The 17757-nt window shown below is 32.5% G+C and overlaps 2 protein-coding genes across 2 annotated transcripts; both read right to left on the bottom strand.

Moving 5' to 3' along the window:
• Nucleotides 1-2248: 2248 nt before the first annotated feature.
• Nucleotides 2249-6055, bottom strand: LOC108459635 (PLASMODESMATA CALLOSE-BINDING PROTEIN 3). The gene is made up of 4 exons (XM_017759035.2): nucleotides 5586-6055; nucleotides 4644-5090; nucleotides 2786-2816; nucleotides 2249-2712 (listed from the first exon to the last, which is right to left on the bottom strand). Exons 1-4 carry the CDS (start codon nucleotides 5644-5646, stop codon nucleotides 2523-2525), a joined length of 729 nt encoding a protein of 242 aa, XP_017614524.1. The 5' UTR covers nucleotides 5647-6055; the 3' UTR covers nucleotides 2249-2522.
• A 1640-nt stretch (nucleotides 6056-7695) lies between these two features.
• On the bottom strand, nucleotides 7696-14470 carry LOC108457768 (uncharacterized). The gene is made up of 10 exons (XM_017756895.2): nucleotides 14121-14470; nucleotides 13448-13491; nucleotides 12902-13016; nucleotides 12691-12808; nucleotides 11723-12378; nucleotides 10483-10816; nucleotides 10147-10402; nucleotides 9550-9708; nucleotides 8320-8727; nucleotides 7696-8218 (listed from the first exon to the last, which is right to left on the bottom strand). Exons 1-10 carry the CDS (start codon nucleotides 14311-14313, stop codon nucleotides 7916-7918), a joined length of 2586 nt encoding a protein of 861 aa, XP_017612384.1. The 5' UTR covers nucleotides 14314-14470; the 3' UTR covers nucleotides 7696-7915.
• Nucleotides 14471-17757: the final 3287 nt, after the last annotated feature.

Genomic DNA, 17757 nt, shown 5'->3' with positions numbered 1-17757 from the left:
ATTAACAATGAATTTAAAAATCATTGGACTAAAATTTAATAAAATTTTATACTAACTTCGTAAATATTTTTATTTAATATTTACAGAATTGGTTTATAGAAATGAGGTTCCAAAACCGTCTTTTCCGCACTATTAAAAAAATTAAATTGTTACATTTTTAATAAAGGCTAAGAAACCATTGGTGACCCAGTTGAATAGACAAGGTGAGAGTGGGTCCCTTTGTTGAAGGCTTCTTTTTGGTTAGATAATTCATTTAACTTCCCCATTGAAAATAATATTAAAAGAAGTTGTCGTCCATTATTTGTTGTGTCCAGAAATTACAGAAGCCTATACATTTTATGATAAGTTCCAAAAAAGTCCATGAAACATTTTCGTAGGCTTTGTCTAGATCAAGTTTAATGGCCATAATACCTTTTTCATCCCTATTTTCTCCTTTTGATAACATGGAAGGCTTCATGTTCTATGACAATGTTATTTTAAATCTGCCTTCCAGGGACAAAAATCGATTGTGCTATGGAAATGATTGTAGGCAGAATGGACGAGTCATTAGCAGTTTCGAGATTAGAGACTTTGTCAGGTTAGTGTCATTGATCCTTTCAGTCATGTCACCACAACTAAAAAAGTTTTGCACTAGTTCAACGACTTCTTTCTTGATGGTTCCCCAAACTTGATGGTAAAACAATCTTGTGAACCTATCTAGCTCTAGTGCTTTAAGGGCCCCTAAATCCCTAAATTAAAAACAACATTCTTGATCTCATCTTGAGATCATTTCCTTTGCAAAGATGCATTCAAGTAAGAAGTAATCACACTCTCAATGTTCTTCAATTCACGAGCAAGAGATTGAGTCGAAAAGATCATTGAAAAAAACCTTAGAAACAGATTACTCACTTCGTCTTCTTCTTCCTCACATAGACCATTTACGTTCTTAAGTCTTTGGATAGAGTTTATTCTTACATGATTCACTTTTGTCGCATGGAAGTGTTTGATATTTTTGTCCCTGTATTTGAGCCACTTAACCCTCGAACGTTGGTTCCAATAAGATTCCTCCAATTTTCAGAGAGTCTCATGCTCTTTCTTGATAGTCTCATTCATTTTCCTCCTAACATTCCCAAATTTCTGCTGTTCCATTGAGTGAGCGTATTTCTTACAGATTAGGTGCATTGTTGGAAGTGAGGTAAGTTTTCATAAGCTTTTTCGCATTCAGAATCAAAGGTCCTTTAGATTTGAATTCGAAGAACACTAAGATGAGGGAATGGTACGAGTATATAGTTGGTTTTGCAATGCCATTAGCTTCACTAAAAAGTCCACCCCAATAGGTATTGACAAAGCATTTGTTGTATAAAATCCGTATTAAGTCTGTTATTTGAGCAAGTGTATCAACTTCCAGAAATTCACATTTTCCCAATTTAAATAGTTAAATCCTGATTATCACTCTCCCAAGTCCAGGATTAATATGGCCTTTGTATACTTTAATGTTGGCCACTAGTGTTGAGTTGTTCAGGCACAAAGTCAGAAAATTTTTTTAGGGGCCAAAATTAAATTGTAATTTTTATTATAGAAGGATTAAATCAAAATTTTATCATTTTTAGGCTGCAAAGTATAATTTTACTTTTACTAGTTTACAATTTTTAGTTTTAAAATTTTTAAAGGGTCGAAAATGAAAAAGAATTATTTTAAGGAGGTTGGGCCCTGCCAACCCCTTAGATGCGCCCTTGGAAATAGTTTTTGTAATGATTTGTGATTCAAGCATAAGAGGATTAAGGCTTAAGAAAATATTTTTATATCAATATAAATATTTTATGACTACATTTAAATATTTTTTATTTAATGAATATTAATTCAGGTGGGCATAAATTAGCTCAAATTAAAAAAAGAAATAGATCTAATTCAATTTTAAAAAAAAAACAAATATATTTGTTAATTTAGTTTCCTCTATTAACATGACATGACGTGACGGGATAAACATTCAATCCATCAAATGTACAAAGGACAATTATGAGCATAGATCATAGGACTCATTTTATAATATTTTCAATTAACACAAAGTTATTATGCCTAAATAAACTCTTTATAATTTTAAAAATGTGTTCACGCTTAAAAAGTAACTCTTTTAAAAAGGGATAAATGGGTCTTTCAAAAGATTTTAAAAAGGATGATCAAGTAAAAGATAGTTTTCGTTTATAGTTTCAAACGAAATTAACAAAGAAAGAAATCAACAATACTTTTAACGGGTATAACAATATTAATATACATAAACTCTTAAACATATTTTTAAATGCTATTATAAAAATTATATATAAACAAATACATGGATTAGCCCTCCCTCTATTCCAACGCTAAAGTTAAAAAAAAAAAAAAAAAACGAAAACAAAATGTGGTTCTCTCTCATTCTTTCTTTTTTCTAGTACATTTTATCTACTCATCATTCACTAAACCAATTTATATGGTTCTCCTTAGTTTCCATTAAAAATTTTAAAACCTTGTGGCAACCAAGAGATTTAAGAAAAAGAAAAAAAGGGTCTTCATCTGCTTCGTTGATAGTATATGCCCAGCAACTGCCGCAATACGAGGCATGTCAAAGTGGTGAAAAAGGGCTGCCCGGGTGGTCTTAATCTGATAGCGGCGGCTGACGGCGGAGATGGGTTGTAAGGCACCGCACCGAAAACATTTGAACCATTTGAATTGGTAGTGTTTAAGATGGAAGAAGTTGTGCTACACATTCACCATTGCCAATCAATTATTTATATTCATATAAAGAAAAGTAATAATGGAAATGAAAGTTTACCTTGTGGATTGATACTGACAGGTCCCACTACCTGAAATATTTATGGGTCAAAGATGAATAAATCCCCAAGAAAATATGAAGAAGCTTGTACCATATTTATTAATATAAATATTTAGGAAAAACCTCTAATTTCATTATTCTCCTAGTTGTAAAGCTTCTCCAAAATCAACCCACCATTTTATCTAAATCTAACAAATGACCTAACAAGGTTTTGATATCATCAATTACATGAAAAAACATGTTATTAGCCCCTATACTTTTACCGATTTTGAAATTTAATCTTTATACTTTAAAAGTTAAACCAATTATTATCATTGTTCATAATTTTCTTCAGAATTTATCAACTGCACCAAGGGAGCTAGCAAGGACTAGGCCCCCTAAAATAGGAAAATATCATACTGTTCCCTTTATATTTTATAAATTAAAAATTAGTAAATAGTCAAATTGCACTTTACCCCTAAAAATCTTTTAAATTTTATAAAGATATAAGTTAATACAATGATGGAATTATATTTTAACTCTCATAAAAATATATAACTCATTTTCACTCCCCCAAAAAAAAGCTTTGGCTTTGCCTCTGTCACCAATTATATACCACATCATATGAGGGTAGCTTAATTAATATGTCAAGTTGACAAAAAATACTAACAATGTTAACGATTTGGGTTGAGATTTATAAATTATAAAAGTAAGAGGGCTTGATTTTTAATTTTTTTAATCAAAATATAAGGACTAAAAGTAAATTTTAACCAAAATTATTTTATGAAATTTCTTACTACATGAGTAATCTCAATTTTAGTAAGGGTGATTATTTTGTAATCTTAATCTGACTGCAGAGATGACATGAAAAAAAGGGTGAAGTAGGTGTTTCCAATTGATGGGAAAGTTGCATGAAATACATTTTAAGTACCATCAATATTTATTTACTTATTTATTTATTAATATATTTTTAAATGAGATATAAGAATCTGCAATTAAACCTTTTAAAACAGTTTGGGACCAAAATGGAGGAATACTTTTGGTTAAAATAACCCCAAAAAACCTTTTTAATTTTATTTGAATAATGCTTTCAAAAATTCATTTTAATAAATTTGTATCCTTCTTCCATTTGACATAAAAAATTATTTAAAATATTTAGATTTTTGATAATTTTTTTAAAAATTAAGTATTAAATAAAAAATTATAAGTACCAAAATTATATTATTAAACCTTTTAGTATATTACTGAAAATTAATTACTTAATATGAGTTATTAAATACATTTTTAAGGAATAAAATTAATTTTGTATAATTTTATACATAAAATTTTGATTTGATTTAATTTTTATTAATCGTTAACAACATTATTGAATTAGTACTATTTTAAGTTGATACATTGCATACATAAATAATTATATTAATTTGATATAAAATAAATATTTATGCATCTATTTAAATGTGTATAATCAAATCAAAATAAAAATTTGTGTATACATATGAACTACAATTCAAGTTTTATGCGTTAAATTACACATTGGACCAAAGTTTATATATAAATTTAATATCTGTCTATTTTAATTATTAAAATCTTTTAATATTTTATAAAATATATTATTATTTTTAAAAATTGAAGTAATTTTCAAAATATCTCCGGTTCCGGTTAGCAACATTGCAAATAAAATATAGGAAATATCAAAATGAATGAAAGAAATTGGGCACATTTATTTAGTCAATACTCAGATGCAGTAATAATTATGTGGTGAGCTGGATCAGATTACGGTCCAAATTACTTATTTTATTATATTAGCATTTAAAATATTAAATTTATTTTGAAAATTATGAATTTAGCCGAGCTAGGTATAGTGAAATGCAGAACTTACTTGGATCAATGTTGGTGGTAACAGCAGTGCCTCCAAAATTACAGCTACTAGGAACAGGGTTCTTCCTGAAATAGCTGTTAAATGCATAGGAAGCATGTGCATGAACCGTGTTGGGATTGTAACACATCCCTCCTGGCTGAATTGCTGCACAGTCTGCACCACCATGCCCACATGCATAGTCTAGTGCTACTTGTACTGCCCTTTCTGATGCACTTTGGCTTGCTACACACCAGCTTCCCCCCAATCCCCCGCTCGTAGTTGTTGCCGGTGCCATCGTCATCGGTGTCATTATCATCGGAGATGCCGTATCCGGGTTCGAAGTTGGGTTCAGTACTGGACTTGATGAAGTAGGAGTCGTGGTTGGAATTATTGTTGGCATAGTCGTTATTGGAGTTGTTATGTCCTTTTGTTCACTAGATATATCGACCTTCCTTGAAACACCTCGACCTGTATCACATTTAATTCCGATTAAGCACAAGATTCGAGATCAACATTAAAGAAATTAATCTCCTAATATTCAAAATTGGAGTAGCATAGATGTAAACCATGTTGAGACAAGACATAGAAGTACTGTTGAAATGAAGACTAAATGAAAATAATTTGGTAAGAAAAGGAACAGACTGATTAACAAGACAAGCAAGCAAAGAGTTGATTGTTGTATATGCAATAATTAATGATTCAAAAAAAAAAAAAGTGAAATGTTCAAAGTTGAAGAACAATGATTAAGATTTTCAAAGAAGAAGCAATGAGTAGGACTGTCCTGTATACTGTACAACTTATACAAAAGGATCTCTCCTCTAAAAGAAAAAAAAGAAGGCATTGCCCACATGGGAAAGCCATTAAAATGAGGAATTCACAACTGGGAAACTGATACCACAATTCAAAAACAAGATGAACAAATTGAACAACATAAAAATAGGAAAAAGGAGAAACCCAAATTACCAGGAGAGAATAAGAGACAAAACAGGAGGAATATTTTAGTGGAAATTGTAGTTGAGACCATTTCTGTAACTTCCTGCTTCTTCTTTTTTGGGTTGGGACAAAGAAGAGCGAATTAAAGGGTGTGATAAACTACAGAAAACATGAATGATGGTGCGAAAAAGAAGGAATTTTGGGAATGGATATAGAGAGAGAGAGTGTGTGTAGTGTGGTTGTTTTGAGAGGAAGAAGAAGCAAAGGAGGGAAAAAATATGAGAATGAAGGTTGAAAAAAGGAAGCAAAGATGGAAAAGTGCTTTGGAATTTAGGTTTGGTAAGTGGTGATAGTAATGATGGGGTTTATGTGTGCATTTTTGCCTTTCACTTTTTTTTTTCCTTATATTTTATCCATGACTTCATTCATTGGTGTTTTTGCTTTCCTTTTTTTTTTTTGGCTCTAGTGACAAATTTATATGAATTCAAGTAGATTGGTGTTAAGTCTAGAACTTGATCCTTTGTAATCCACTTTATATGAACAATACATTAAATATAAATATCAATTATTTTAAATATACATATTGATGTTTCTCTTTGTTTATGCAATTGTCTCATACTTTCATTTTCACTGTTTTATAAAATTATCAAAAAGAAATCATGAAAGTCTTGTAATCCATGTGAACGAGCTTGTCTTTTGCAAGATATCTGCCCTTTTCTTCATTTTTTTTTTCTTTTTTCTTTTTGCCTTTATATATATTTGAACAAATTAAGCTTTGTATTTGAATATTACAAAATGGGGTATTTAAACAGCAAATTCGTGATATTTGATAAGGAGTAAAACGAGTTCATTTATTTCATATTCTTCAAAAACAAAAATTTTAAAAAAAAATTCAAGAAATTGTTTTTGTTGTCTTGCTTTTGTTTGGGTTTAGATCGAGTTTTGAGGAAGTTTTCGTGGTTGGACTTTTGTCAATGTGACTACCAGCTGCATAAGTTGAATTTGTCTTTCCTTTTCTATTTACTTTATTCTTGTTATATTTCTTGTTGATGGCACTAGGGTTTTTTTTTTTTTTTTTTTTAAAAAAAACTGCAACATCTACCAGTTTAATTAAAGAAGTTGAAAAAAGACCAGAGAAATTATGCAATTAAAGAAGTTACACTAAGAGTGAAGACCCACACTGAAATTGTAATAATAAATGAAAATTAGGATATTTTGGTCTATCACATTTTAAAAAAATAATTAGCTAGTACAAATAAAATGAATCACTTGAGAACTACTTCCATATAATATAAGTTTAACTCAGTTTTTTTTAAATATAATAATTATCTACATCCAACTTATTCTTCTTCAAACATCTTAGTTGTGCCCCAAAATAGCATATTCATTGAATTTTTTTTTTTTTTATGAAAAAAAGGACAGTACTGAGCAATAAAGATGATTCAAAGGCCCAATACAAGGAAGAGAATCAAATAAATTCATGCAACTATCACGTGTTAAAGAAAAGATATGCACACTTTAACTGAAAGTTAAACCAAGCCAGCTCGACTGACAAACAATACCAGCCTAATGAAGTCGGAAGAGAAAAACATGCAAGCTCCATCAAACAAAACAAGATAATCAAAGCCTAGAAGGGTTCCAACCAATAAAAAGCTAATGTGTTGATTACCTAGCTTTTGCCAAAGGAGGAACTCTCGTCGCTGTAAAAGAATCGAGAAAGAACCATGAAGTCAAGGCCAGCCTTCCTAAGAATCATCACCCCAACAACCTCTGAGGGTGGCAGCCTCACATTGACAGAGAGAGGAGGCAGAACACAGTCAGAAGCCACCTCAAAGGAAGGGGCTTATTTTTCAGGGAAAAGAGAGGAAAATAAATAAGAGACTAAGAGATGAGAAGAGAAGAAAAACAAGAGGGTGGAAGGAAGAGCTGGAAGAAATCGAGCAATCAGCCTAGTGGGTGGCCGACCACTCAAGCGGAGTAGCTAGAGTTTGAGGAGCCTTGTAGAGAGGAGGAGAAAAGCCTTTTAGAGTCTTGGTTGCCTTTCTCAACCAAAAGCTTAGACTCCTGTAAAACATAGTAAATATTTGAGCACCTTGGATATAAGGGAACAAGAGAGAAATGTAAATAACCAAATCAATCATTAGTAAATCAAGTGCTCTCTATAATGTTGAGGAGGCAGAGGCAGATGCCATTGCCAGTCAGCTTCTCTTTTCAAGTATGTACAATTGGACATCGCCAAAGCACCCAAAATACAACACATTGAAATCTTTGATTGTAACTGTAATATGATCCTACGTAGCCGCTTTTACAATCCTTTGCTTGATAGCCAGGCAAAACAAAAACAAAATTAAAAATGGATTTTAGTAGTTATGCTGCCATGTTTGGGGTAATTGCCTAGGTGACGGCCCTTGCAGATCATTTAAAATCAAATCCCGGAGATTTTGCTGCTGCTGCTGTTGTGGCTGTTCTATTGCCATCGCTGCATGAGAATTGTAAATACTGGGGTATCCCAAAGCTTCATGAAGCTGCTGTGCTAGTTGCTGAGCTTGTTGATAACCTGCATGCTGGTGATTTTGCCCGTTTAAACTGTAATAAGCATTATCCGGAATAGTTGATGTGGTTCTTGTACCATGTCTATAATCCCATGCAGCAGAGCCATCGTTCTGGTAATATGCAAATGATAAAAAGAAAAAGAAAGAGTTAATCGTCTTGCTCTAAACAGTATGCTACATGTAGTACTATCAAAAATACTTATTGTTAGTACCTGTTGAAGTAGGTTGAAATTAGCTCCTCCGTTGCTGTACTGAGAGCGTAAAAAGTCATCATATGCAGCTTTGCTGCCTGCCGAATCAGCCAATAGATCATGAAGAAAGCTACCAGGAGAACCAGAAGAATTCTCTAGACTTCGATAACCAGAGGTGTAAGAACTCGACCAAGGCAAGCTGCTGCTCATACTAGTGCTACTGTAGCGTTGGAGATCATATTTTGTCTCCATATGAGATTCATGGAACACATTGCCATTTGGAAATTCTTGTTGCAAAGCAGATGGTGTATATGTATGCCCTTGAGGTACGGCTCGGTAGCCAGTTTGAGGATAAGAATATGCATACAAATGCTCCTTTAGTACAGGTCCTGTCGCGGGGTTGGCACCTTCAAGGGCCAGTGAGGAAGGCTGATATACAGAAAAAGGTTCAGAATTTAAAAGCTGAATCATCAAACCAGTTTAAAATAATAATAATTTCCTAAGTCCTTTTAAGTAGAGGCACAGCAAACTCAAATCCTCATTTACTAGGAATGCAAGGCCAGACTCACCATAGATTTGACAGCATGACATATAGTTTAAATAATAAATGTGTTGGCCTTTCCATAATGAAAAGATAACCACTAATTTAACTGACACTAATAATGGAGTTAATAAGTGGTCTAAAGATCTTTCATTTGTGAGTTGGAAGTCTATACCTATCCCTACAACATCTCAGAAAATTAACCGAACAAAGCAAAGTCTAGGGTAGGAAAATCCAATAATTTATGGCCAATTGTCAATATGTACATATGAAATAAGGTTAAGCTATACAATAATGCATTTATCTGCGGATCATGCAAGTTTTTGCTGGCCAATATGCATGATTTCCTTACTATCTCAATCCCATGTCTGTTGTCAAATATTCAAATATTATGAAGTAGATCGTTTGATACTATCTCCTTTCTTTCTAGTAAAGGTTCATCTAACAGAAAAACTTCAAAATAAGAGAAAACAAAGAGACACTTTGATCACACTGCCTTCCTCTTATGCCTATCACATTACAAAAAAAAAAAAAGGGGGATGCCTATGCAAACCAAGCATCCAACTCGCCTGAAAGGGTCTAAAGTATTTTTGTTGCCTAGCTCTAAGGCCCAAGGCAGTGGTGCACCTAGGCCCACACCTTCACAACATTGATTTTACCTAACTTAAAACTTTTGAGCCACCCAGGAGAGAAGATTCTTGATTTCGTACCTGAGACATAGATGTGATTGGATTCTTAACAGATGATGCAGAACCAATGTATCTAGATGAAATTGACTGTGATGCAAGAAATGCAGCAGGATCTCTAGCCTTTGGAGATTGAATAGCCGCTGCCAATAAATCGCTAGGCAAAGTGTTGGAGTATGATTCCTAGCACCCAAAAGTAACAAGATCAGTACAAAGCTCCCAAAGAAGATGAAACCAGAAAAAGCATTGACAAGTAATTGCACAAGCAAGTATAAAGAGCATATTTCATAAATGAACACCAAGGGGGAAAAGCCACTGAAAAATGTAGTAGGCATTAGAGAGAACATGGCATGCTGAGCATTGCACAGGTAACCAACACAGTGGATGAGAAAAAACATAGGCCTTTCATAAACATAGTAAAGGCTTATTGATATTCTAATGAAAGAAAGAAAATAGCTCTCAAGTTTTGCATCTTCATAAAATATTGGCAATGCTATTCTGTATAACAACAAGCACTGGTAAATATTTCTTTTTTTCAGAAAAGCCGACGGTTACCATTGCAGAAAATGAGACAAGATGCTGTCAGGGTATCATAAACACAACAAAGAAAGAAGTATGTACCACTTTATTTGGCAAAATAGGAAGGTTCCTAGCATTTGGATCAATCACAAAAGACATAGAGGAAGATTGTTGGATGTTCTTAAAACTTGAACCAGGTATAGATGCACAGGAGATATAATCATTCCCAAGAGTTGATGCATCAGGAATATCTAGTTTCCTAAGCTCTGGTTGTGAAAATTTAGGTGAATTATCGTTTCTAGCATCTGCAGTTGCTCTATGACTATCAAAATCAACTTCATCATGATAAACTAAGTTCCTGCAAAGAAATAAATCAGAATATCATGAACTACAATGAACAACAAAGCCAAAATTGGAACTCATTAAGGATATGCATACCTAGAGCTCAAATTCATAGAAGATGAACAACCATTTGATGTTGTCAAGGTCTCTTCCAAGTCATTCATCAAGGAACTGGATGTTTGTGGCTGGGACAATGCTGTACTCTCGCCAGATTTGTAGGTACCAAAGCTCAAATGTGAGCAATCAGCAGAAAAGGCTTGCAAATAATCTGGAAGCACCACTCCACGATTATCCTCTTTAGGAGTCACTGCTCTCTCTTCCTTCCCTAAACTTAGTTGTTGCAAGTTCACAGCAATTGATGATGCAGCTTTGATGGCATCATCAGATAAAGATGCAGCAGGAGTTGGAGCAGATGCATTAGAACCTCTACCTATTACCAAGTTAGATACCAGAGGATCAAAAGCAAAGACCACAACACATATCCAACAATAACCTTTTGCTTCAATGCAAGCATAGAATAAACACAATATAACAACTGCCCATAAAGGCAATTATATTTCTCAAGCTAGAAATAGAAATTTTGAAGCCCACAGCTAAACTTAATAGAGCTATATTCCCAAGGGCACTTCTCATTCAACCATTCAAATAGGACACCTAAAGAAGAGCAGAGTGAAAGTAAATTCTACTATAGAACATAAATAACAGTTTTTGGTCTCTCCATATAATGCACAAACATTAGAACATTAGAAGCTTTTTTCCAGTCTTCACCCAACCCTTTTCTGTGCATTCAAATATCCGAGAGTTGACAACTAAAAGAAAACTGCTCCATTTTTCATGTTTTCTGCTACAAGGACCAAACAGGAATGTAAACAACCTACCACTTCCCTTGTCCTGTGTCTATTACAAACTCATACATTCTACATAAGGTTTTACAGGCTAAGGACCATGTTGTTATCTTAGGTCACAGAGCATATAACTACACAATCATTTCCTGGTCCAAAATAAATATGTTCTACTAGGCAGTTTATGTTTTAAATATGTACTAAAAATCACAAATAAAATTATAACAAACATGATAACTGCTGCAATAATAAGAAAAAGAAAATCTTAGAGAAATTCTGTAAGGATATCTAGATTATTCACTCTAATGTGAAGATATACATTATAGATAGCTATAATCATCAAAATACACACATTACGTAAGAAGAATCCATGAATATTATATAGCATCTCATGCACTTATGGTACTGAAATCTGTCATAGTTTAATTAAAAACCAAATAAAGAAAATAAAATAAAGAAGTCCTATAAAATCAAAGTCAAAAACTGGAATTTACCTTCCAGGGGCTCATAGGTTTGGCCATAAGAATCAGGTGAACTTGTATGCTTACGGAGGTCATCATCATATTCAGACATTCCTCCAGAATCACTCATAAACATTTGTTTATTTGATGCTTGAACAGAACTGACGTGATTAGGACTAAGATTCTTCCTGGCAACATTGCTCTCTGATACTACAATAGTGTCTGACCAGCAGTTATTTGACAAGTTAGCTCTGTTGCCATGAAAGCAAGGTTGATTTGAATACCTTGTACCACCAATATCACTAGAAGCTGTCATTGGCTCATTGACAGCCCATTCATTGTCAAAACCATGCTGACTAGATTTCATTCCAGATTCAGAAATCGTGTTCAAATCAGAATGCAAATCTTGGCCTGTTCCCAAATTTGAATGTGAAGTAGCAGGGGATGGTTTGATTTGGTTGATGGTTGAGTTTGGCGGAACAGCATCTTGAGGGGAAAAAGAGGTCTCACATGGCATTTTTGAGCCTTTGCTCTTTGGTCTACCCATTTTTACAATATCAGCCATAGCAACATGCTGTAAGGTGCTCCCAACCCAAGAAGACTGTGAACCGTAAGATGGTTGCATAGATGAATCAATCGTATCACCTGTTCCTATTGATTGTCTTCTATAATCAGCATTAAAAGAATTGCTGCAGAAGAATATAATATGCTCAAAATGGAGGAGTAATAATTTCATCAAGTAGCAAAGCAAACAAAGATGCATATATCACCACATCCATTAATTGAGGAAAGCATAAAAAAGAAAAAAAAAAGGATCAATAGGTACCATGCATCATACACGTGTACCAAGCACACATTAACAGTATTTATAATGAAAGAGAATTGGAAAGGTTATGCATACAAAAGTATCAATAAGCCAGTGCAATTTATATTCCATTAACACTAAAGAACCACACAAGGACATATGATAAGCAACAATTTTGCTTCATTATAGAACCAACCTTTGAGGGGAAGGTTGCTCATTCCAAGTTTGTCCCATTGCACATAATTTTGAAGAAGCAGAATATGGAATATAAGAAACTGAGACATTCTCTTTCTTGCATGCAGCTTTACCAAGCTCTGCCACAAAGAGCGGAATATCATATTAAGAATACCAGAAAAACAAAGTTCAACACTAGTGTCACCAACGCATCTGTGCTCCAAGGACCATACCATTGGAGATTAGCATTGATCTGCTCCGCCCAAAAGAATGTTCACTACCATCTCTAACACCATGACTAGATGCATGACTGTTGGCTCGAGTTTTTTGTTCTTGTGTCTCTTTCATCTGACATATCAAGAGAAAAAAATTGTATTTTGAAGTGAATGAAAAAGGGATAAATCTCAAACTTACACATGAATTTCGATCCAACATGCAAACCGATACATAAACTTTGATTTGTTGCAATTGAATAAATGAAATTTTAATTTTAATCCAACTTTCACTTTCGGAAACCACAAACACCATTCTCAACAGGACACCATTTTACTTTTTTACTTATTGCATATACAAACAATAATATTTATCCACATGAAAATAAATAGATTTGTTTTCTTTTTTTAATATGTACAATTGAATCAAATTGTGTGAATGAGTGCACCAAATCAAAGTTAAACTATCACATTGCACATTGAATCAAACTTGCGAGTAATTTGGAGATTCATCACAATAAGAAAAAAATGGAAAATGACCAAGCACATTTTAAAAAGAATAAATACCTCTTTTCTTCTCTCCCGTTTGCTTTTTACCTCATGAAAGGTATCTACAAAATTGAAAACTATTAATCTACTAAATATTTTGAAAACAGTGCCAACAGTTGTCAAAGCCTTGTTTGGCATTGTTCTCCCATTAAACTTGAAAAAGCGTGAATCACACAACTCATAGAATTTAAGGATTCACATTATTTCAGTTGCAAAATTCTCAGTAGTTTGACTGCTAAGAATAATGAATCATGCATCATAAAGAAAACAAATAAACCTCTAGCCGTCAAAGAGCAACATGTTAATAACATCCTAGCTTTTATTCCTAAGCAAATTTGAAGCTTTTCGAGTTAAAGAACTCAAAAGGCAAGAAATTAAGTTATCAACTATTATTTGGAGTAGAAATTAAAGAATAAATAAAACAAATATTGGGAGAGAAACGCAGGAAACAAACGAAATAAGAACATAACTTCTAGAAGTTCTAAAATTGCTAAAAGAAAATTAAAAATATTTTCCCCATCAAATATTATAAGAAACATACTAGAGAAAAAAAATTAACTTTTTTGCATTATATTTGCTTTCAGTTTTCTGAACAAACAAACAAAGTAGCGGAAAAAAGAAGAAGCAAAAACAGATAGAACAAATTTGTTCTCATCATTAAAAGAAAAGAACAAAAAGAGATAGGGAAAACCTTGTGAGAGGAGGCGTTGAACGGCGTCGCTAGGGTCCATATTACAGTCTCTAAGGACGGCGTAGATCTCCCAGTCCGTACAGCTATTATTGACAATCTCTTTAAGGTTCTGCACCACTTTCTTCACCGATGCTGACATCTGTACTCCGCCATCGCCGCCGCCACGTCCATTGGTCTTGCTATCACTCCCCATTCTATCAACGGCTTATCAGATTAATAAAATAAACAAACAACCAAACAATATTTTTGAGAAAGAGAGAGTTTCGTTTCTTTTTATATAGTCACGGAAAGTTGCAGTTTTTTTTGGGGGGGTTGCGTTGTGGACTGAATTTGAGTTCTAAAGTGAAATAAAGGTCTAATTTTGTTATTAGTCCCTATATTATATATCTATTCTCTAATTTGGTAACTTTAATTCATATATTTTTTTAATTCCGAGTAAATCAAATGACAACCTTTGCAATTTTTATTTACAAAATATTATACGACAAATATATTATTACTTCTAATGTTATGTCAATTTGATGTTTTTGCATAATACTTACAAAAAATCATATAATTTTAATTAATAAATTTAGTAGTTATCGATTGACTCGATATTAAAATTTTAAAATCAAAGTATGAAGATTAAAATTATTAAACAAATAATAATTTGACAATTTATGCTGTGCGAGATTAATAACAAAATTTGACCGAAGGGTGCTACTATATAAGTAAGGAATGAAATTCTAAAATTTAAAAGTATAAGTATTAAATATTTTTATTTGACTAAATTAGAGTACATGGATTAAATCTTTATATTATGCACAATATAAGAACTAATAACAAAATTTACCTAAGATAAAATATTGGTTAAAACCAATGTTTTTAGAATTGGGCAAGTGATCGTACCATCATGATATCGATTTTGATTCAATCGATTTAATTAATTTAATTAATTCAAAAAAAAGAAATATGAAAAATAGGTAAACATAGAGAAAATAAAAAAATTAAAACAAATTAAAACAAATAAATAACAGTAATGTCATAAATTCCAATTATACACTCCCATATAGGTTAATTTTTCTCTTTTTTCTCATTTTCTAAGTATTTGAGTGATTGGGCCAAATAGTTTAGGTTTTTGAGTTGGGCCAATTGGGATTTTTTTTCTTCGGGTTGAGTCATTAATTTGGACTAAAAGATAAAAAAAAATTGATTCAAATCAGTTCACAAGTCATGATTCAACTTTGGTTCTAAGTGATTTGCTCTAAAATTGATCTATCCCCTTTGTTCGGAGTAATATATCAACCAATTTGTGACTCGACTAATATAGGTTAGACTATATAGGTTAAAACTTAAAAATAAAGTGAAACCCATCAATTTTAGAATAGTTTATAATATTATTCAATTAGAATTTTTTTACATTTATATTTAAATAAAACTTAGATAAATTAAGTTTTATATAAAGTTAAAAATTTATTTAACTACAAGATAAAGAACTATGAAACTAAATACTTTACTACTATAAAGTTTATGTCTAAAACCTATATTAAAAACACTTAGCAGACGAGAGAAATTGTAGAGGTGAGGGATATGGTGAAAAACATGTATGGAATACTATTTAAAGGAAGGGAAGAGATGATGGACACTCTAGAGAGGTTCATGGTTTATTAGGAGATTTATGTTGAACTTAAAAATCTGGGATGTTAGAAAGATAATTCATAAGTTAGATTTTTTTAAGGATAACTTTTTAGATTTAGATTCACATGATTACGTTAGAGATGCAAAGTAGGATAAATGTTTTTAGGATTGGTAGTGTATGTATTGGGAAAGATTGTTCATACAAAGGATTTGCTAGGAAAAGAGGGTTAGGAAGAGGTTTTCTTAAAGTAAAGGTAGATATGGAGGTGCAAAACTCTTTAATGGCATGTTATTAGGTTCTTAAATCAAAAAGATAAAACCTATGTGGCAAGATCAAATATGAAAGACTATCTAACCTTTATTACTCAAAAAGAAAAAAACTATGTGCAAAGATCAAATATGAAAGACTATCTAACCTTTATTACTCCTATGGTAGATTAGGGCATGTTAATAGAAATTTAAAGAAAATAACAAAAGTGTGGTAGTGGATAGGATGCTTGTTAGGATTTGTGTCTTTAGTGTAGTTTTTTCATCATGATTACTTGTAATTTTTAGAACGATTGAATAAATATAAAATTATCATATGTTCATTTAACTAATCTTTGTATGTTTTCTTTCAATGGTTTTTGCAAGAAAAGTAAAATGTATAAACAAATATAAGCTCTTTGATTACCTAAAGTTTAACTAATATGAATTGTATTGTATAGATGAATTATATTGTGAGAAGACAACTCACATTAGTAGGTAATCTAAAATTTTATAGTCCACATAATCAGATTGAGTAAATGATTCAAATAATAGGGACTATTATATCGTCTATAAGTTTAATTGGGGAGATAGTTTGTCTTGGCTATTGGAGTAAGATTGACTCCTACAAATAGGGACATAGATGTGGTTGTCTAAACTAACAAAATATCAGACTAACTTAAGTTAAATATAAGGGTTTATTCACTTATAACGTTCATGGTATGAGTTACGTTAATCATGAGTAAATGTATGATTGACCATATACGAATAACTCATGTACTTTGATATATTAAAAACCTATGCTCTCATAGTAATTAGTTGAATGTTTGTATGTGTTTGATTGCGAATTAGTGTAAAATATGAGATTTGGACTAAATCGTAAAATAATGGTTATATTGAACAAGAGACCTGTGTGAACTTAATAAATGTTAGGATATGATTCGCATGCCAATAGAGTTTTGTGCGCACTTGTACGAGATTGGTTATAAATATCACCAAGATCTAGCATTTGTTGCGGACTCATAGAAACTTGTGACACAAGTTTAGCCTGGACTGGTAACCTAATGTCGTTTTAAAGGTTTAGCTTGGACAAGTAACCTAACATGTATATATATTAAGCTTGAACAAGCAATCGATAGTGTCGTTATAAAAGTTTAGCCTAGACTAGTAACCTGACACGAATATATATTTAGTTCGAACAAGCAACTAGTGTCATGGGTTGCGCATGGGAGCCCACAACCATGACACATCTGTGTGATCCATTAAGAGGAAAGGAGGTCATTTGGCCCAATTGGACTAGCCCGTTGCTTGAAAAGATTTAAGGCCCGTCTACAAGCTTGGAAAATATGGAAACATGATCTTTGAAGATATGCAATCTTAGATATGGTATGTAATCTTAAAAGATATGATTTTGTAATCTTAGATATTTAATTTGTAGATACCATTTAATCGTAGCCGTTGATGTACTTGATCTATACCGTTGGATTCGAGGAGGCTCAACTATAAATAGAGGCCTCTCCCCTCATTGTAAATCACTGGAGTTTTGAGCAATAAGAATTATTGAGAGCATTCACTCAAATTTCTCTCTTGTGTTCTTATTTTTCTGTGACTTGTTTTTGTTTTGTTCTCTGTTCATCTTGTTTGACTTTGAGTTGGGTTTTCAAGAAGGAATTCTGTTGAATCCTCAGATTGTGGGAGTTAGGCTAACTTAGGTGTTTGTGGAACAAGAAATTACCTAAGGCTGCACGGATTGTGAGGCAAAAATCTTAAGTCC

This window comes from Gossypium arboreum, chromosome 4 (assembly GCF_025698485.1).
Source record: "Gossypium arboreum isolate Shixiya-1 chromosome 4, ASM2569848v2, whole genome shotgun sequence".
Taxonomy (NCBI): Eukaryota; Viridiplantae; Streptophyta; class Magnoliopsida; order Malvales; family Malvaceae; genus Gossypium; species Gossypium arboreum.
This window is presented reverse-complemented; position numbering and strand designations above follow the sequence as displayed.